A 22574-nucleotide genomic window follows, 5' to 3' on the forward strand; every position below is an offset into this window, starting at 1 on the left:
ATTAGTGGCATGTTATGAATTTTAACCCCAAATGTTATTTGCCAAATGTTATTAAATTTCATTTTTTCACTTTTACTTTTTCTTTCACCATCCTTTACTAGCATTATATAAAGTCCCTGTTTTGAGATTTCAGCATAAATATAGAAATCACAAGGCAGGGCACTATCAAGTGGCAGTTTTGCATTCTTATTAATTCATTTTGGTATTAAAAAAATAAATACATCTAGATATGTAGTTTATAAACCTAAGCCTGGTAGAAAGTTTGGATTAATTGTGGTGGTAGATGCAGTATAGAGAGGCATGAGATTTTAAAATAAGGAGATTATGAAGCAGGATTGAGACAGAGATAAGGAGAGATCACATAATCAGAACTATTCTAGTGTTGGAACCAAATCGTATGCCAGGTTCAGAGCCAAGATTATAATGTAAACACCCTCCTACTCACCAAAATTGAAATGTAATATTTAAGGTTTATCCCTTCTCTAAATGAAAGTGATTTTTTTAATGCACTAAACCATAGAAATTTTGGTTCAACGTTGCTTGAGATTTTGGTAAGATCTTAAACACAAACTTGGTTTGGAAAAGACACTGTATCAGGTCCTTACAAAATTCTTCTGAGAAGTATTTAGTCATGTGTGTCTGAAGACGGGCAGAAAGCAGGGTATATTTGCTCCTTATAGATTAATTATGAAGTAAGCAGCTGTTTACTGCTCCCAATGCATCTGAAAATACTTTAGAGAATGCAAGATGGAGAGAGTAGATGTTATGAATTCTAGATACCCAAAACAAGATATAGTTTTCTTTTATTTTTATTATATTCCCGACAAAAGTCTTCAGATGGAGTAAGGAAGCAGAGTGCTATTAAAACATTTCAGACAAAATTTTGCTTCCTAACTTTCACCCATATATATACCTGGCTTTTATTCTTATTTTCTTTACAGCTGTATAGAGCTTAGCAGCTTCACCTGATAAGCCTTAGTTGACTTCATTCACCCCTGAATTTGCTGTTGTCTCTCCCCCTCCTTACCCCGTACTGTAGACTTTTAAAAATTATTTGTAGACCAATATTACTATGTGTAGGTGTATGGATGTACATTTTGGGCATGTTCAAGTATATTTTTATAGTAATAGGAGTTGGGATTCCCATCTATGCTAGGGACTCTGTATAACAGCATTTGAAAAGAACAATGTAATTTGACAGTGTCACAGAACTATTAAGTGCCTGTTTAGAGGCTGGGGTTAGAGGGCATTTTCATCATCAAATTTATTTTGATGCCATTCTGAACCATGGCAAGTATTCAGGAGTTAAACTTGACTTTATGTTGAAAGCCTCCATTAGGGAACTTACCCATTGCCAGAAATCAGTGCAGGTGAATCAATGCTAAAGACAAGTTAACTGTGAGCACAGGAAAAATAACAGCTAAAGCACATTCAGAACTTGCTCAACCACACCCATGACAATATGCAATAAGAGAAGTTCAGCAATAAGCAGTTTTCTTTGTGTGGATGGATTTATGCTAACTGGAGGGAGGACATGGGCAGAACTTGTGACACAGGCTTTGCTGACTCTTGTCAGTGAAAGCACAGGCGCAGGGCCATGGTCTGGGGTAGGGCCAAGGCCTGGGGTAGGGTCAAGGTACAGGGTTGAGGCACTTGTCCAGACCAGACAAGCTCTGTCTGAGGCTAGATTGCCACTCGGAGGATGGTGGCGGGGTGTGAGCAGGATTCTGGAAAGCTCCATGGGTTGCTGGTGGAATACCACCTAATATGAATCACAATGGGATCTGGTACAGATGTTTATTATGGTGCTTTAGCCTATGGCGCTGAAGTGTGATACCACATCCATCCAGGGTTATCTTAGAGCAGAACCCACTATTTTAACATTGCTCTATGGGTGCCTGTACATGAGTCAGGAGGCTGCTCCAATGCACTGACTCAGTTATTCGAGTCTGCTGGAATATGGTAATTACCGTGCTCCAGCCAGCCTCTGCATCTCATGTGTCAGCATCCCCATGCTTCAAAATGGTGGCAGGGGTGCTTTAACTGAAGCTCATTCATTGGACTTTAGATAAAGCACCCCGGCTGTCATTTTGAAGCATGAGGATGCTGATACATGAGATGCTCTGGGTGCTTTAATTAGGGTAGCTCTTGGAGCCATTGTAATTAAAGCGCCTCCCTCCCCACCTCCAGAGCACATATGAAAATACTGTGTTCCCTGACCATCTGCTTGGTTATGGCTGTAAAGCACTTTCTGTGCACTTACCGTAAAATAAGTGTGATGTATGTAGAGAGATTGTGTTCAGATGTTGATAGAACCTGTTCAAAAAGGGATTACCCATAATCTATATTATGAGAGAGAACAGAATTTGACATGTAATCTTCTGACAGATTACTTTGACAATAAATAATGTAAGCTATTTTTAAGCTACATATAGTCATGTAAATAATTGTCTTCATTTTCTCCTTTGTTTTTTAAATTTCTCTTGCTTTTCTTGCATCTTTATGTCTGTGTCCACTTCCCAATGATGTGAGTCCACTGCTATATATCAGCAATCCATTAATTTATTTATTAATAATGTCTTTTCTTCCCTCTTTTCTTGGTGTTAGTCTGGGCCTACTTCTTATGGGGTCATGAGAAAATAGGACTGGAAAGAACCTTACAAAGTCATCTAGTCCAGCCTCCTGCTCAGGCAGGATCATACCTGACTAAAATAACTCAGCCAAGTTTAAACTTCTTTTGAAGTTTTCCAAGCATGGAGAACCCATGACTTCTCTACATAGCCTATTCCAATGCCTGACCACTCTTGTAGTCAGAAACTTCCTTCTAATTGCCAGTCTTAATTTCCCCTGCTGCAGCTTGAGCCCTTTGCTCCTAGACCTGTCTCATACAGCCACAGAAAAAAAGCTTACCTTTTGTTGGCTCACCTGCATGGGGCAGGTGGTGGCAGGGCTGGCACTGGGGAGGGGTGGCTATGGGGGAAATAAGGCAAATTTTGGGATGGTTATACCTCCCCACCCCCCCAGCTCCTCCCTAGCACCACCCCTGTTTCAGGTATTTGACTATTATAAAATCCCCCTCTTTCTTCTTTTTTCCAGGCTGAAAAACCCTAGTTCTTTCAGCCTTTCCTCATACGTCTTGCCTCCCAGTCTCGTAAGCATTTTTGTTGCTCTGCACTGGATTTTTTCCAAGCTGTTCACATCTTTCTTTAAGTGTGGGGCCAAAAACTGGGCACAGGGGCCCACCAGTGCTGAACAGAGCAAAAGAATAACTTCCCTTATAGTAAGTAGTTGAAGAAAATTAAATAGCTAAGTAATCAATCCTCATTTACAGTCTGAGGATATCCCAATCTGGAGTCTAGTGTGCCCCTGGCAAGCTAACAGCAGGTTCAGCAAAATGAACCGGTGCTGCTTTTGTGGTAGCAGCAAAGATCTAATGCATGTGTTTCACCTACTGCCCTATGTTTTCTAATGTTTTCCTACAAGCTACAATAGTTTTCCTCTTATGTTATTTATCATGTTGATTCTCTCCACTATTCATTATAGATTGCTGCTAGTCCATAAAACTTATTTTATAATTTTCTACAATTCTAATGCCAAATCAAGATAATTCTAGTATCACTAATGTTAGCAGCATAATAGCCAATATGTAGTTATGCTTGCATCTTTTTTATAATTGACCTAGGTAACACTCACATTTCAGATGAGTTTACAGAAATTCAAGGCTGAACAATCCCTAATTTGTTAAAATTTAAATGATTTTGATATTACATATTAAAGATCACTTAATCATAATGTAGCTATCATATTTCTTTAAAGAGATTTAGCACATTTTTACATCTAGGATATATTTACTGCACATGAAAGTGATAGGAGGAAGAGGAAAACCCCGATACCATTAAACGATTACTGAACTGCTTTTTATGTTAGAAATTAGTGGGCATTGCCTTATTTGATGTTTGGTGCTAGAAAAAATGTGTGAAATACTAACATCTAACTGTGACTACTTGAGCTGGTTATAGCTCTGAAATTTCATGAATGGACTCTGCTATCACTCAAAAAGAGAGCATATTACCATCCGTGAAATTAATCCATATTAACTTATTTCAGGAGGATTTGAAATTTGCCTTTTTAAGTACACACTCTATTGATCTGAGGCTTAATGTCTTGACTGAATATTTTATCTGATACAATTTCAGATAACCTAGATGTTAGTTAATGGTTTTTTTTCCCCTTTTATTTAAGTTTCTGTGGGCATTTTTATAAACATCCTTTGTGCAACTGGAGAGAGTATTTGGAAAAGTTGTGGATTCCACTAGTTGTACCAATAATTTTTTTTTTTTATTATTTTCATGATATTTATAGCAAACATGCAATATGGGAGGTTTGTCCCTAAGAGCAGCATCTGTAAACTGAGGAAAGGCAACTTTAAGTTTTGAATTCCACGCTCTGGGAGCTTTTCTGGGAGGTTCAGGCTGCCTGTAAGAAGCACTGAATAAGCCTGTCTCCTAAGAATGCTGGGCCTGGCATGTTGTCGGCCAGCGCCAGCAGCTCTTAGAACAGTGCTGGATGCTTATGGGCTGCTAGGTAACTCAGCACACAAGTCATTCTAGGCAGATTTGCTGTCACCAGGGTCCTAGATGCACTGTACTTTGCCAGCAGAAACTGGCACTTATCTGGGCTAATTTGAGTTCTTCTGTTTTAATTTAGTTGCCATGGAAAATACATTTGAGAACTCCCTGATGATAAAATGCTATCATATAGATAAAGAGGCAAACCTTTTTCAGATGCTGTTATCAATGCATAGCAGTAGAACCACTCTGTGTGAGAAATTGGTGACCAGTAGACCAGCTACAAGATAGTGCCAAGGTCTGGGCAGACTTGGAATGGGCTGCGCTAGTCTCTACTTTCCTATGCAGTGGAGCCTGTTGAACATGGCTGGGGAGGGCAGGGGCATTTTATCTGAAATTCAGGACAACTATTAGTGCTTAATTCAGAAGAAACTGAGTTAATTCACATTAATTCAAAAGATTTATTTTCTTTTTTTCTGTTATCCATTCTTAAATTTATTTTCATATAAACAAAACTACAACAATAAAGCTATGTAAAAGACAGTAAAAAGGAATTTTATAAGTCTGTCAGAACTATTAGGATGACCAAAGAAAGTGTAGGTCCCTTACTGATTGCAGAAAGCAGTCTAGTTAACAGATGATGCAGAAGAAGCTCAAGTACTGGTATTTAATGCCTTTTGTACTCGGCTTCAAAAATAGGGGCAGTTTCCAGATGACAGGTGTAGGAGGCAGCAAAGATGGGGAAGCTGACAAAAGGCTTGAAGTAGTGGAAGAACGGGGAGGAATTGTTTAGAGAAACTAGATGCTTTCAGATCAGCAGGGTTGAATGGGATCTATTATACAGTACTAAAGGAATTGGCTGAGGTAATTTCAATCACTGGTTATCCTCTTTGAGGACTTATGGAGGTCAGGTGAGGTCCCAGATGACTAGAAAAGTGTAAATATAGTGTCCATCCTTACAAAGAAAGAAGGCAGATCCAGGGAATTACAAATGAGTCAACCTGCTCTGATATGTAGAAAAAATTGTGTGTGTGTATGTGTGTGTGTGTATGTGTGTGTGTTAATTATGATTTACCTTGATTTTTAGCAAGGTTTTTTGATAATGTTTCGCATTAACTTTTTATTAATGAGCTAAGGAAATATAGACAAAATGAAAGAACCACAACATGGATACAAAAGTGGTTGGATCATCATGCTCAACTAGTAGTCATCAATGGCTCCATGTCTAGATGGCAAGAGGAATCAAGTGGGGTGCCCCTAGGGTCTGTCTTTGGTCCAGAATTGTTAATACACAGATGCTCAAACCCCAGCAGGTGGAGCCTGATATGGCCTGTGAATTCATATCCTCTGGCCTGTGGGGCTCCACACAGGTCTGGAAATTTTGGCAGCGGGGGAGTAATGGCAACCAACACTGGAGTTTACTCATATGAATAATTTTCCCTTTGTTCTTAGTTATGCTGTTTACAGTGCATGTGCTCAGTTCTGTGCTTAAATTTTCACATAACTGGGGTCAAATGCAGCATTTTGTAATAATTCATTTGAGGACTGAGATTGATACAGACTTTTTGCCTTTATCATTTCCTAATGGAAATAAGTACTTATTATTATAAATGCTAGCATATATTCTGTTGGCTCTCTTGCCTGCTTTTTATTAAAGCTAATTATAAATGTATATTTTTCCCTGTTAACCCTTTCCTACAGTCAGTTAAAATTGTTGATATAATGGCAGATTAAACAAAGAGCTTGCTTAAGTTGGTTCTGCTGATGTCAGTAAGTGGAAGCATGAAAAGGCTCTCATGCCGCTCCTACCCTTACTGCTTTTGCCTGAGTCTTGGCCTCCTAGCAGGTTCAGAATTATTATTTGGTTTTGAACTTCTATAGCTATCAGGCACAACATAGAATGGGGGAAAAATTTCAGAAGGTTCTAGTAGGTGAGTCACTTAAAGTATAAATCCAACACCGCATGATTGGGCTGGTTATCTGCAGACTGATATCAGCTTGCCTCAAACTGAATATTTTTGTAATGAACTGATATTCCATGGCCACCTCTGGTCAGCATATTCTTACATTGTTTTATAAGTGGTGCTTTCCTGGTATGACTTATTAACATGTGGTACTTTCTGACCTTTTGCACAGTATCTTATCATATCCCGTTGATATAAAATGCCAAACTTTTTTCAAGAGTGTGGGTTGTATCCATGTTGGGCTAAGGACATAGGCAGACAAGGTTCTTTGGGTAAATCTGATATCTTTTATTAGACCAACTTAAATTGTTGGAAAAATTTTCTTAGCACGTTTTCGGGTTTAAAAACCTTTTGTCAGGCTGAGGAAACATCTGCAGTTGGTGTGTGCTCTTCCTGGATGGAGTCAATAGTAAAGAAGCCAGAGGCTGATATGCAAGCAAGACAGGCAGTCAGTGAAGATGTAAATTGAGGAGTCAGTGGGTGAGATTGGGGCTGTTGAGGGGGGCATTTGGATGATGCAGGATAGCTGAATGCTGTTCCTGTGAGACTGTGCCTTTGGATTCTCCATTGTCTTTTCCTGGGGAAGAAACACAATATTAAGGATCCAGTGCCAGGCTGCTATTTTTTACTTATGTTCTGAACTAGCCTTGTGTGACACAGTATTTGCTTCGGATTCAATTTTGGCTGATTTTGGGGACAGAGATTCAATTCAGTGATTCGAATCACTGTCCTGAATTGATTCAGTCGAATCTGATTTGCAGATTTGGCTCTCTGAATCATGCAGGTCCATCCCCTGCCTACCCCAACTCCTAGCACTTGGGGGGAAAAAAAGCCCCCACTCACTGGGTGCTGCCTGAGCTTGGGGTGATCCCTGCTGCCCCACGCTGTGTGGGAGCACTGCACAAGCTCCCTAACCCACCTCCCCGCTGGCCCAGGGCCCCCCCCATGGCTGTCTCACCCACCCCAGCTCTGGCCCTTTAAGGACAAAAAACCCTAACCCCCCGGTCTCGCCAGTTCTTGCCCAGCGGGGGACGATCCCTGCTGCCCCTCACTGCCTCCACCATGTGTAGGGCTCTTTTATAAGTCCTCTGAAGCCCTGAGGCTGCTGCAGGAGCAGTGAGTCTGGGGCAGGTTGTGAGAGTATGTTTACTTTTCCTTAAAGGGCCACAGTTGGGGCCAACGTTCCCTCTAAGATGTAGTGGTCTGTGAACATGCTGCTTCAGTCCCGCCTCCCCCTTTTGGTGCGCACCACTTCAGTCTGCCCCACAGCACCCAAAGTAACTTGTCTGCCTGTGCCCTAGACACAGCTGTAAATAGCACCCCCACACTCAAGAGTACACAGTTTAGGATTCTTCTAAGAAAAACAACACCATTTGCAACTTCTTTTTCTGTTTAATAATTTTAAATTCGAATGCATAAACTAGTGACAATAAAGACAAACCACTAAATGGCTAAAAAAACTGGTGCCGCCCCCGCCTCTGGGAGCAAGGAGGCACATGGCATTGGGGCTGGGAAGTGGAGCAGTTCCCTGGCGCCAGCCCCAGCCCCAGTCCCCACCTCACCTCTGGGAGTGCATTGCCTCAGGGAGGAGCCACTGCCTGAGCTTACCTCCACTAAGTGTCCCGTGCCAGCCCCACTGCCTTCACTGTGCTCTGCACCCAGCTTGTTGCCCAGCTCCTCTCTGGGAAGCCACAGTCCAGCTCCTCTCAGGGTGGGTTTGCGGCATTAATAAATTTGTGTGTGGCATCGTTTTAAAGTGTGCTTAGCCACACACACGCGTAGCTTGGAGAGAACCTTGGCTGGTGTGGGCAGGGCAGCCTTGGAGGGGGTTGGGAGAGCAGGTAGGGGTCAGGGGGCCTGTGCAGAGCCCCCCATGCAGCGTGGGCCAGTGGGGAGCAGCAGGGATTGCCCCCTCCAGCCTGGCAGCACTTGCAGAGTAGGGGCTTCTTTTAAAGCACCAGGAGCTGAGGTGGGCGGAGCAAACATGGGGGGAGTCTGGGAGAGTGGGTGGGAGTTGGGGGATCTGGGGGCACAGGCAGGGGATGGGGCCTGGTGGGGGTCCCCCCATGGTCCCTTCCCCCCTCCCCTGCCCTCTACTTACCAGCTCCAAGTCTAGGTCCAGCTCGATACTGCAGCAGGTGGGGGCTGTCCAAATCATTGAATCTCTCCAAATCTTTTCAGAAGATTCAGAGAGTTTCAAATCAATTCAGACCTTTTTATTGGTCCCCTGATTCAATTCAGATTAGGAAATTTGGCCGCCAAATTGGGCCAAATCTCCTCCAAATCGAATCAGCACCTAAAGCTATGCGCAGCCCTATTCTGAACCATTCAAGTTCTACTTGGTTGATCACAGTATTGTAAATCACTCAATCTCATGATTTAGCAGAAGCAGAATGACATTTTCTGACTTCTAACTTCTTTTCCCTCCCCCTCTATATTAGTCAATATAGGGAACTCAGCCTTCCAGAATCCATCTCTAATAAATACTAACTTACGGACCAATCCAAGTGTAATTAAAGAAGTATTTCTATTGACATCAAATGCTTTGGATTTAGTATGTAGCCTGTAGATACAAGGGGATGTCTCCCACTTATAAGGAAACCATTACCACTAAATATTCACCTCTAATTTCTTCAGTTCCCAAAATGCATATATAAATGAATAACCAAGGTAAATCTTAGTATGAGCAATACTGCACACTGAGAACATTTGAAGGGATCTGTCCACATTTTATGGGGCTCTGTCATCAAACAGTAGATTATAGATCTCTGGGGTTATGCATATAACAGGGGTAGGCAACATTTTTTGGCCAGAGTGCTGAAAAAACCACAACGTCTACCTTGGAAGGTGCTGGAGTGCTGGCATGCCAGAAAAACAAAATTGGGGAGCAGGTCCACACTCCCCATGGCATGTTAGTATATTTAATAATCATAAATGTTGCCTTTGTATTTTTGTTAAGCATGTTGCAGTGAGAGAGAGAAAAAAAAGAGAAATAAGAGAAAGAGGAGAGAGAGAGGGAAAAGAGAGCAGAGAGAGAACCAGGCAGATACACATGCACACAGAGAACTGCACATGCACACAGAACCACATGTGCACAAACACAGAGAACCAGAACAGACACATGCACACACTCATCCAGAACCAGACACGTGTACACACACAGACACACAGGACCAGAAGCAGACAAACACACAGAACCAGATTCATGGGTACACAGAGCAGGGCTGCTGGGCCACCGGACAAAGTCTGACCCAATGATGTTCTGGGTCTGTCAGAGCCCCTGGACCTGGGAATCCAGCCCCCAGGCTGCAGCATAGCCAGCTGAGGCCCCAGCCCAAAGCCTGCCCATCAGCCCAACCACCCACCCACTCCACACAGCTAAGCCCGCAAAGGTGCAGTGCTCTTAGCAAAGGGCAGCGTCAGCCTCATCCCAGTAGGGGTGCTGAGCCAGTGCTGGGCTTGGAGCTGGTGGGAATCAGGCCGGCTCAGTTACCCAGAGCTGGGGCTGGCTGCAGCTGGGAGTCTGCAAACAGCTACACATGGACCTCGGAACAGAAGGCGGAGGTGGGGCCTGAGGCAGCACAAGCCCGGCCTCTCCCCTGCTGCCAGCATAGAGCTGATGACTGGGTCTGGAGCCCAGAGCAGCTGCTTGTAGCCAGCCTGGGCTGAAGGCTGCTGCAGCAGGCAGACTTCAAACAGCTGTGCTAGGCTCTGGCATCAGCTCTGTACCAGGGCGTGCGTGTGCACCTTGGAGCGGGTAGTGGGAGGGGCCTGAGGCAGAGCAAGCCTGGTCTCTACCTCTGGTGCCAGCACAGAGGTGATGGTAGGGCTCTGGAGCCTGGCATAGCAGTTTGTAGCCAGCCTGGGCTCTGGGCAGCTGCAGCAAGCAGTGGGCAGGCTGCAAACAGCTGTGCCGGGCTCCACAGCTCCGGCATCAGCTCCATGTTGGCGGTGACTGCATGTGCACCTTGGAGTGGACAGCTCGAGGTCTGCGCTGCCTCAGGGCCAGATCCTATCCCCGCTGCCCACTCTAAGGTGCACGTGCAGTCACTGCCAATATGGTGCTGATGCCGGAGCTGTGGAGCCCGGCACAGCTGTTTGCAGCCTGCCTGCTGCTTGCTGCAGCCTCCCAGAGCTCAGGCTGGCTACAAACAGCTATGTTGGGCTCCAGAGCCCTGCCATCACCTCTGTGCTGGGAGTGGGGGAGAGACCAAGGTTGTACTGCCTCAGGCCCCTCCCACTGCCTGCTCCAAGGCACACATGTATGCGCCAGTACAGAGCTGATGCTGGAGCTTGCCACAGATGTTTGCAGCCTGCCTGCTGCACCCAGCCCAGCTCTGGGTAGCTGCTGCCAACCACGGAGCCCAGACTGCTTGCAGCAGGTGCCTGATGGGAGCAGATGCCTGCTGGGAGCAGCCCGGGCTCCGCAGTTGGCAGCAGCTACTCAGAGCTGGGGCTGGCCATGGCATGCCAAGCAAAATGCCCTTGCATGCCATGCTTGGCACACATGCCAGGGGTTGCTGACCCTTGGCATATAACATGATGAAACTGAAACCACATCCTTGCAAAGCAAATTATTTTCATTTATTAATTCAAGTAATCCTGTGTGTTTCACAAAATATGTTCTTGACATCTGATAAGGACATATACCTGAAACAGAACCTAATGAAACTGGGACGGCAAGAGCTGCTTCAGCAAAGCATTTGCCAAATGCAAAATGGAGAGTTAATGAAATCCATATGCAACAGTATAATCACACAGAATAAAATGAGACTTGATACTCAACGGTGAGATTTATTTACTCATGCTAAAAGATAAGTAAGCTATCCAAGCTATTAAAATTTGGTCTTCAACAGGAAGTGATATATTTATTCTTTTGAATTTTTATCTTATTATTTTTGACAGTTACTGAACTTTATTTATCTTTTGCAGTTTTGGTGTGCAACAAATCCATTTCACTTACTTTGCTTGCATTTTTAATTTCTAGGAGTCCTTTCCAAAGAAGAGGAGCTATGCACTGGAAATAATACCATCTGCTTCCCTTGATTTACTTACTTCAGAAAATGAGAACCATTTCTGTGATTCCATGGAAATAGCAGTTACAAAGAAACCATGTTCATTAGAAATAGCAAGGTTATCTTCCTCAAGAACAGGTAAATCGCCATTAGTCTTTCACATTATCATTGGAACATTTTGGTTATATGGATAATATTCAAGTATTGGCTTGTGACATCTTCTGCTATCATAGTTTCTTCCATCCAAGGATTTCAGCATGATTTTCAACCATTAATGAGCTTAGATATAAGTAAATATTTTTATTTGCATTTAAGGTAGAGGTTAAAATGGAGATTCATATAAGAAACTTATATAAAAGCTAAGTGTAAAAGACAAATTTCCTGAGTCTATTTCCTATGCAGTAACCTCAGCAGCTATCATACTTCCTAGTTTTATTGGGAATGTCTACACACAATATTAATGCGACACAATAAACTCTGGGGCAGTTTGCACCAGAGTGTATTGCTCCTGGGCACAGTATTTATACTTGTGCCCGGGACGACAGCATATTGAGCCAGGCTTTATGTGCTGTGGAGGAGCTGGCTGGGGCATAAAGGTGCTACAATGTGGGGGTTAGTTGGCGGGCAGCCCCTGCACTGTAGCACCCTCATGCCCCAGCCAGCCCCAGTCATCATCGACCTGTGTGTGGCAGCAGAGAAAATAACTCTGCTATAGGATAGTACTTGTGTTGGACAGTACTATCCTACTGTGGAGTTAATTAGTTTACTCCAGCCTAATAGCACATGTAGTGGTGCTGCCCAGCACAGCTGTGGAGTGCTATTATGCTGGAGTAAACTAATTAACTGCACTTTCATGCTTTACTGCAGAGCTAATTAGTCGACTGCAGTAAAGTGTCTTGTGTAGATGCACCCATTGAGTTCTTAATACTAATTTGCTATGCAAAATTAAAATTTAAAATAAATTGTGTATTTCTAAAATCCATGGAACTAAATAATAGAATGTCACAAGCCGTGTGTAAATTAAAACAGTAAGTTAATAAAGGAAAAATTAAATAGCACTCCAAGGCCATCTACATGATAACTTTTATACCTGGTAGTAGTGTCCTCAATCACACAGCAGAGCTCTAGGCAGACTGCCTTCTAAATAAGTGGTAGAGCTATCTCCTTGTGGTAGAGCAAGAAGGCTAATTAAGAAGGGCTAATTGGCTCTGTCATTCAGCAGCGCTTTTAAATTGCCTGAATGTATACTACGCTTCTGGTTGAGAAAGCAGATTACACAGAAAAGTGCACTGATGAGTTTAAGAATGCCAGACCTGGATATAGTAAGTTTACTACATTGACATTTCCTCCCCTTTCTCCTTTTTTTTTTTTTTAATTTGGAAAATCACTCCTTTTATTCCACAGCTCTGAACAGAAATGAGTTACGCTGGGTAAAGATAATAATATAATTGCATGGAGTCATATGAATTATGTTACATGTAAAGACAGTGTTCCATTCTCCACAACTGCATGCCTTCCTCCACTCCAACAATACTCTTTTATACATGAATTGCATAGAATAATCATCTAACTACAAGCAAGTAGAATGAGAATATGCATTGGCAAAGAAGAAATTGCAATAGCAAAGAACTGGTGGAAGGACTGTCATTGATTGTTCAGCTCAAAAAAATTTGCTCAAATTCTGATTTAAAAAAATACTTAGAAATATCAGTTTATTTGTGACTAGATCATAATAACTATCTACCCTGAGCTGATGGCAGCACCTTGTTAGATTCTGTGCTGCAATGGGAGGGAATAAATTATGCAGTTTCTTTAAGGTCCAGAGTACAACTGCTGATGGATTGCACCTTTGCTGCCAGTCATGCAGAGACAGCAATAAAATACACTTCCTGCCCTTCCCACATGTCCCTGTGGGCATATAGCAACATTGCAAAGCTTGGGACTCATCACACTAGAAGTGGTACTGCATGTAGTAGACAGAATGACTCCACCAACATCTGGCCCAATGATTGATATCAAAATAAATACAGGATTACCTAGTACATTGATGCAACTGTGTTGATAAGACACTTTTGAATCCTTCCCAATGTACAGAGAATGTACAGTACCATACTATTTGTGAGATGCTGTGAATTCAGTAGAAGGAAAATCAGACATCCGCAGAAAAGAGGCAGATGTAAAGAAGTGCATTACATAAACACAGAAGTACTCTGTTCATCAATGCATGGTGTCAAAGAGCATTACTAGTCAAAAGATTAAAATGCAGGAGGAAGTCAGTGATGGATCTTGAGATGACTCAAGAGCCCAATCCTTGAGCCACAGACCTGTTTGCACAAATTACAGGTCTTTCCACAGGGGATTGATTGAATTAAAGACCTTGGTGAGGTCAATGCAGGACCTGTTCATGGTGTTCTGTTGTTCCCAACACTTTTCTTGGACCTGGTGGGCAACGTAGATTATGTCAATTGCGTCACAGGATGGTCTGAAACCACACTGAGATCCTCGCAGGATTTCCTCAGCAAGAGGTAGGAGATGGTTCAGGATTTCCTCTGGTATGGAAAGGAGGGTAATACCTTGATAGTCCCCGCACACAGACGTATCTCCTGTCTTGAAGATGGTCATAATGTTGGTATTCCTCAGGTCCCAGGGATCTCTTAATTGTTCCAAATGTGTAGAATACATTTGTGGAGTTTCAGTACTAGTTTCTTACTGCCATCTTGTAGATTTCATCAGGTATGCATCCAGTCCAGTAGCCTTGCTCTTGATTTCCTTGATGGCATACCAGACTTATCCTATGATAGGAGGGTTGGTGAGGTGTCCCTTTTCAGGGTGCTGCGGGATGGCTTCAGTGGTGGTATCTGCCACAGTGAACTCACTGGTCAGGGGTACCTCAAAGTACTCTTTCCATCTAGTTTGGATAAATTAAATGTTTTTCAGGAGTGTCAAGTTACCCTGCAATCACAGAAAAGTAAGCCTGGGAAACTGGGCCATAGATGGCCTTCCTTGCCCAGAAAAAACTATGCATGTCATAGAGCTGAATATCATTGGCTTTATCTTGCCACCACTGACTTTTGATTTCCTGGATTTTAAGCTTTCAGCTTTGAGAAGCTGATATGTCTCCTTCTGATAAAATGTGGTGTCATCTTGCCAAGCAGAATGAGTCTTTCTCTTCTAGTCAAGGAGCACTTAGATCATGGTATTGCTTTCATTGAACCAGTCTTGGTTTCAGTAGGTGGTATGAGCCAGTGGATTTAGCACAGGCCATATGGATGGCAGCTTTAAATCCCTTCCAGAGTTCCTCAATGTTACCTCCATTTGTGGACAGACCCAAGAGCTTTCCATGGAGACGCTATTGGAAATCCTTACGGACATTTGGGTCTTGATGAGATTTGGAGTTAAGAGTCCTTTGCATTGCTTTTGGCTGTTTTCAGGGTTTCAGAGCAAGCTGGATGTTGATAATAGATCTGAAAAGACAGTGATCTGCCCAGCAGTCATCTCCTCCTTGCATGGCTCACATGATACAGATGTCCATTTGATCATGGGCTCTAACAATAACATAGTCAAGGAGGTGCCAGTGCTTAGACCAAGGGTGTCTCCAAGTGGTCTTGTATTTATCACTCCTGTCTGAAGGTGGTGTTCATGAGACAAGACTGTACTCCACACACTTGCTCAGCAAAACAATGCCATTGGACTTGGCTGTCTCTACTTCTTCCTTCCCAATGATGCCACTTCAGAGTTCCAGATCGCATTTAACTCTGGCATTGAAACCACCAAGGAGTATGATCGTGTCCTCCTTGGAGTGTTAATACATGATCAAGGTCAGAGTAAAACTGTTCTTTGACATCATTGTCAGCATTAAGCATTAGGGCATACTCAATGACGATGGTAGTGTACTGGTTGTTGCTGATCTTAAGACAGAGGGTCATGAGATGTTTGTCAATGCCCACAGGGAGCTCCCTGTGACAGATCTAAGTTACATTTTCACTGACATCCTGCCACACTTTTAGCTCCTCTCATTCCTTGGAGTCTCAGACCAGCAGAGACTCCCTGTGCCTGATGAAGGGTGACTGTGCCCGAAAACTTGCTAAGAACTTTTTTCCAACTACTCAGTTGGTCTAATAAAATATATTGTATCTATCCAAAGAACTGTGTCTGCCTCTGTCCTTAGACCAACATGGCTACAACCAAAAACCCAGCCACAGGGAGCTCCATAAGCTGATTAATGATCTGATTCTTCATGGTAAAGCTCATGCATGATGTGTCTGTTCGGGGCCGATTTCTCCTTCCAGGGGTAGGTGTAGTCTCCAACCCCTTCCCTTAGATGACCCTCATCCAGTTGTCTTGTCTCACTCACAACATCAACATTGCAGCTCTATCTCACTAGTTCCCTGGATAGGATAGCAGTTCTTTCTGGTTGTTTGTTGTCTTGGTTATCCATCAAGGTGCAAACTTTCCATGTTGCGAAAATCATTGTTGTCTTACGATGTTTTCAACCACTGAGAGAGTGATCCTGCTGGATGCAGTTATCCAGCCAGGAGCAGAAAAGACAACCTAGGTTTAGAATAACTTTTCTAGCCGCTTCCCCAGGTAAAATGAGCAGATGGGATCCAGAATAGGACTTCTCAGTCACAGTAGTAGCTGTGACTTGCACCTCTGTCGCAAACTGGGTACAAGACAACCATCAGGCTACCACTGCCTGGGTGCAAATTTGTGTCTGGCAACTGCCAGATTGACTAGTCTTGTCTCTGTCACCACTCATCCATTGCTACAAAGCTTGGTACAGGAGGCTGTGTTGTTTTCTGTGTTAGAAGCCTGCTTGTGACTTTAATGTGAAGGAGCAGGAGCACGGAAATAGCAACCACACAATCCTGAAAAGGTGGAGATCTAATCCCAGTGGCTTGAGAAAACCCTAGATGACAGAAGACCTCAATCTTGCTGTGGCCTTCCTTCATCTTTTACCACTGTGGAAGAAATCAAACTTCGCGTTGTGGTTGAATCAGAACTGACAGAGCCAGCTTTTCTTTATTTAAGGCTATACTGTGATCACAGGGAGAATTCCATACAGCAAGGGGAATCACCCACTTGTCTGTTTCAAAGGATTTCTCAGACTCTCTAAGTTTACAAGCGTATTTATACTAAAGACAGAGAAAGAGATAAAAAATACACCTTGGAGAAACAAAACAATAGTAAATTACACAGAAACTTAGAAAGTTTACTTAAACAACTATCTATGCATAGGGCAAGATATCAAGATAACCCAAGGAATGCAGGAATGCGGATTGCTTATCTCAGAACATTTGAATTAAGCAGTATCAGCACGTCTGGTCTTTGTCTGTTTTTCTAGTCAAGTAAGCCAATTACTTCTACACCACCATTGAGATACTGACATCTTATGCTTGATCTGCCATTGACGACTTGAGGTTTGGACCATGACTTCTCTGGAACCTTGCCTCGGGCCTGCTCACCAGGAGTGAGAGAGACTGGACAACACAGCTCTGAGGATCACTGGGACACACAAGCCTCTCTAGTACTACAAGTACTACAAAGACATTCTTCTTATTCACAGTAATACATCTCAATTACATAATTTTCACCCATAATCACCATGAATGGTGTTGACAAAAGACTGAAGACTCCTAAAGGAGTCTTTCTATTGGCTTGGATTGGAGTGTTGTAGCTGTGATGGTCCAGGAAGTATACAAGAAGCAAGGGGTTTTTTTGTGCTCTCTCTCATTGTACCAATTGTATTGTTGGGAGAGTTGTTGGACAAGTGTTCAGGCTTTAAGGCAAGGGCACTTGCCTGAGATAGGAGAATTAATACCTGAAAGCTTGTCCAACAGCTACCATGTAGTAGTAACTATCACATACCTGTAGTAATTTATGTTTATCAAAAATGGGTAAAGAAATTGAAATAGTGAATGAAATATCAATGTTGGATGTTACTGTATTGAGTAAGAAAATCTGTCACATTATTAGTAGTATTACTATTAGTAACAATCTAACGTAAGATCGTATGCTTGGGGTTGTATTTGTAAAATCTCAAAAATATTTTACTCTGTGATAGTGGGCCTTGGGATTTATCAGTAATTTATATCTCATACCAGTGGAAGTCGTTTAGGCTGTTATGTTTCATGGTAGGGACAATCTTTTAAAAAATGACTCTAGGCTTCAGTTTCCATTTCTATTAAACAGTCTATATTCAAAAGTTACCAGTTTTGGTTAATAATACAGGGTTTGGGTTTTTTGAAATAAAAAAATATAATACCACTCAGGCCTTAGTGAGGATGCAGTTATTCTGATATAAAGATTACTTACTGTGATCTAGTCATTCCCATATAGCAATGACACCCAGCCTTCCAGCCTCTCAGGCTAGATGAGTGGTGCAGAGTTGGTTCATGGGCTAGATCCCACATGGGGGTCAGTTCATGTATGTGATCCTATGTGCTGGATCTGGCTATGCACCAGTGTGGTCCCACATGCCCAGATCCAGCCTGTGGGGTTCCGTGTATGTCTGGAAATTTGGCAACAAGAGAGCAGCAATTGATGCTATCACCACTCCTCTACTTCCAAATTTCCAGACCCTTGGGGAGCCCTGGGGTCAGATGACATGGCTGCATGGGCCAGATTTGGCCCAGGGGCCAGGAGCTAGGCATCCTGGCCATACAGGAATAGATATTTTTGTATAAAATATTCTTAGTTGCTATAACTGTATCCATACTATGCAAGTTTGGCTATACCACTTTAGTTATACCAGTATACTTAATGTATTAGAGTAGGGGTGCCCAGCCCCCAGGTCATGGGCAGGATTCAGGCCCCATGTCATCCAGCTGGCAGGGCTCCCCATGGAAATTGGTGCCAGGGGAAATCTGGTGGCAGGGAAGCAGCTGCACCACTCCCTGTCAGCAAATTTTTGGATTCATAGAGAGCCCCATGCCCTGCATGCTGGTGGTGGAGGTTCTGCTGGGCCCCACGGCCCAATCCCAGTATGTGGGGGAAGGAAGTGATGGTGCAGGCCTCCAAGACCCAATACCAGTGCACAGGGCTGGAGGGGGCAAGGCAGGCCCTGTGGACCAATCCTAAGTCTTGGGGGCAGGAGGGGGAGGCCTAATCCTGGTGGGAGGGGGTGGAGCCAGGCCCCATAGCCCAATCTCAGGGCTTTGGAATGGGAGGGGTTGGTGCTGTGCTTCTGGGGCCCAATTCTGGCGTGCAGAGGCAGGAGGGGATCAGGGCCAGGGCCCCGTCCTGGCATTCAGGGCAGGGAGGAGGTAGTGCTAAGCTCTAGGGCCTGATCCTGATGTGGGAGTAGGAGGGGACAGTGCTGGGGGTCCAGTCCTGGTGCGTGGGGCAGGATGCGTGATCCTACCTCACAGGGCTCCATGCAGATCACAGACCAGCCTCACTGCACTCATCTCACTTGTGGGACCAAAAGGTTGGGCACCACTCTATAACATGTCATGCCAGTAGTTCTCAACCTTTTTGACTTGAGGCATCCTTCCATAACTTTTGTGAATTGAGTGGTACTTAATTTCTAACACTGATTTATATACTACAGTACTTACCTCCTAGCACATGGGCTGGGCAGTAGGAGTGGGGGGATCATCCAGGCAGGGACAAGCCTAAACCTGTTTTATCTGCTTAGATTATCTGCTTATTTCCTCACACCTCACATATCTTCTCACACCTTGTGGCATCCTTCAAAGGATCTGATGGCACCCCAATTTCCCTGGTACCCTGGTTGAGAATCACTGCCCTATGCCAGGGGGTTTCAACCTTTTTGGATCAGTGTACCTCCGGTGGCCAGATGCAGAGCATAGAGATACTCCACCCAAGCCTAATTAAAAATTATCCTAAACCCCAAGCTCCCAGTGCACATACCATTTCACTCTAATAAAATGTTGAGGGGTGACTTTTTTTTATGCCTGCTTTTACAGAGTTTATACACGAGTTTTTACATGAGTTTTTACATGTTTATATGAAACTGAAATAGTACTATTTCCCGATGTGGTAGATACCCAAGTGTAGAGGAACACCTGTAATAAGACCATCCAGTGAAAGCTGCTGGAAGGAAACATGTTCCAAAGAACATCTCTCTTCTGCAACTTCCTCCACTACAGAGGGTACCTCCCTTTATACCATAGGTGGCCAAGATAATCCTTCAGCCTGCAAACCAACATCTTGACACAGCTGACAGTTTAGGGACACACAGCTTTTGAGATGTGTATGCCCTGGTCAGTGACTTATACGTGGCACCCCAGCTCAAGTAATAATGTGTCATTAAATGATTTGTAAGAATAAATGCATAAATAAGAACTGAAGAAAATAATAGGAAATAATATATAAACAAATAAAGATGAAGAACTTTTTTATTCAGGAACCACATTTAAATTTCCTGGGGGCCACATATAGATCATGAGAGATGATTTGGCGACCCTGCTTTATAATGGTCAACAGAGTACGGTTCAAGGGTCTTTTTTAGATTTAGTACCACTGGATGCTCAAATAGCCACAGCAATAAAACATACCCACTTTCATTTTTGATTGACCAGAAAGTTGTAACCAATCTACTGATCTACTATAAAACTCTGAGTGCATCTACACATTCAGTTAGTGTGGCACGATAAACTCTGGTGCAGTTCACACCAGAGTTAATGACTCCTGGGCGCAGTGTCTTCACGTGTTCCCAGGACGGCAGCAGTTCGAGCAGGGGTAGAGTAGCCCAGGCCTGGCAGCAGGCTCAGGTGGTCAGCCCTGGGCTCCAGGTCACAGCGTTGGGCAACATTGGGGCTGGCTGGTGCCCAAAGAGCACAGCTGTGTGGCTAGGGAGCAGGCAAAAGTCTGGCCCCATGCTACCTGGGCTGACGGTGCAATTTATGCCTGGGTCACTGTTTACACTTGCCTTTAAGCACAGTTATTTTCATCCACCATAAAATAGTACTGTTCCCAACAGTACAATCTTATGTCGGTGAAAATTAGTTTGCTGTGGTCTAATAGCGTTGCACGTGTAGACTCTGATGCTTTACATTGCAGCAAATTAATCTATGTAATTAAGTGCACGAGTAGAGGTGTCTACTCATTCTTGAATGGGCTACCTTTCTGAGCAGTCTGTCTCCCGTCATAGTTTGGGCTGCTCTGTATGTATATGCGGGCTGAAAATTGTTGCCTCGGTTAAAAGGCCAGCATGAGAATTTAACTTCTAATGCTGACAAATCACTGAGGGTCACATAAAAAACTACATACACAGGCACCCGCTGTGCCTGTGCCTACGGAGAGTATGGACTGATAGGTATGGATAGATACAGACTCAGAGATCTGGTTCTGACTTTGAGCCAAAATTAGGTACCCTACTCATGCACATCTGTTTCAGACATGTTCTTTATAGGAATTCAGAAGATACTATCCGAAGGTGCCTATAAACAAGCACCGAAGCTGCTGTTATGTGCTATAATTACAGGACATTGCAGCAGAGTTGATTAACTGAGTCTCCTGGAGCATGGCAATTACCGCAGTCCAGCAGCCTCCTATGTCTCATGTATCAGCATCCTGGCACTTCAGAATCACAATGGGGACACTTGAACTAAGGTTCAACAAACAAGCTTTAGTTCAAGCGCCCCCACCACCATTTTGAAGCATGGAGATGCTGATACATGAGATACAGCAGTGCTTTAATTGGAGGTTTTTTAATTAAAGCGCTGCCCCCCTGCCAGCCCCAGAGCACATGTAAAAGGATCCAAGATGTATTATGAGCACAGTTACACGTGTAATTGGAATTTTTACTTTCATTTTGGGTTTTGGTATTTTTAAATTCCTTTTCTTTGTTACACTTAGCTCAAAATGAACATTTTGCAGTATCCTGTTTTAAAGGTCAGCACAAAAATTATTTGAGTCTTTCTCTCTCATTTTTATATCAGAAGCTATTTGCTGAATTTACTCACCATTTTAATGCTTGCATTCAACCTAAAACTTCATTAATCAGTGACAAAATTATATATATATATATATATATAAAGCCCAGTCCTAATAAGACCTGCATATGCTTTTCTGAGGTCTATATCAGCCTAAATGACTGGTGTTACACAATGCATTAGATTCCAAACTGTTTTTTTTTTAACTAGGTTACAGTAATGCCTTTGCAAGTGGGGTGTTAATTGCCACAGTATAGCTTGCACACTTCCTTATTAAAAATATCCTAGTTTAGCTAAAGTAGACTTGCAAGTAGAATTGGCACCTTTTGTTTTTAAGGAGTGGGGAAATAGGTAAAAGGAAATGAAATATACTGTCACTCATGTTTGTTTTTCTTTCAATTGAAGTATCATTGTTTCTAAACAGATTTCCTTATATTTTCTGAATATTTTAAAAATACCGTAAGAACGTTCCCTTGTCAGATGTTTCTTGAATTTATCATTTATTTTCTGCATTTAAGAACTTGATTTTCTTTTACTTCCTCTTACATTACTTCCTATTATTTGTGATAAGTAGAGAGCATTATAACAGTGCAATTTCAGTTTACTGATGACCTTAAATCATCTCCATTATTTTGAACTGTATTTTTTCAGTATAAATACAGATTTTGTAGCCCATCAACCCATTCTGTTCCAAAATGTTTTTCATTGGGAACAGTACTGTGAGCCTCTTCTGTGTATTTGTATAAAAACTTCTTATATAAATCAGTGACCAGATGACAAAAAAAAATGAAAAGAGTTTAGTGAAAGATATTTAACATAGAATTGTATTTGTAACTTTCACAGATGTATATGTTAAATTTTCTTAAATTAACGGGACAATTTGATGGAATCCTGACAAACACTAATTTGTCTGTCTTCCTTGATTTTTCCATTAATTTAAAATGGCAAGAATTCTAATTCTCCTTTACTCCCACCATAGTTAAATGTCACCGATCTAATTAATCAGCTTTTTCTTGATCAAAATGTGAATTCTAAAAAACACAGGAAGTTCATGAAATCTCCTATTGTATCACAGTAACTAGGCATTTAAGATACCACTTTTTATGTTGAGTTCCCCTGCAGTTA

The 22574-nt window shown here is 42.8% G+C and overlaps 1 protein-coding gene across 3 annotated transcripts in view; it reads left to right on the forward strand.

Annotated features, from left to right (window-relative positions):
- ANKS1B (ankyrin repeat and sterile alpha motif domain containing 1B) overlaps window positions 1–22574 on the forward strand; it is an 845363-nt gene that overhangs the window by 268980 nt on the left and 553809 nt on the right. For all 3 annotated transcript variants that reach the window (XM_090042850.1, XM_090042851.1, XM_090042852.1), the window contains one exon: window positions 11520–11685. In XM_090042850.1, coding sequence (XP_089898976.1) covers window positions 11520–11685 — 166 coding nt within the window. The remainder of the gene's footprint in view (window positions 1–11519; window positions 11686–22574) is intronic.

Source organism: Crocodylus siamensis, chromosome 4 (assembly GCF_052110815.1).
Source record: "Crocodylus siamensis isolate JL-2025a chromosome 4, ASM5211081v1, whole genome shotgun sequence".
In the NCBI taxonomy this organism is placed as follows: domain Eukaryota; kingdom Metazoa; phylum Chordata; order Crocodylia; family Crocodylidae; genus Crocodylus; species Crocodylus siamensis.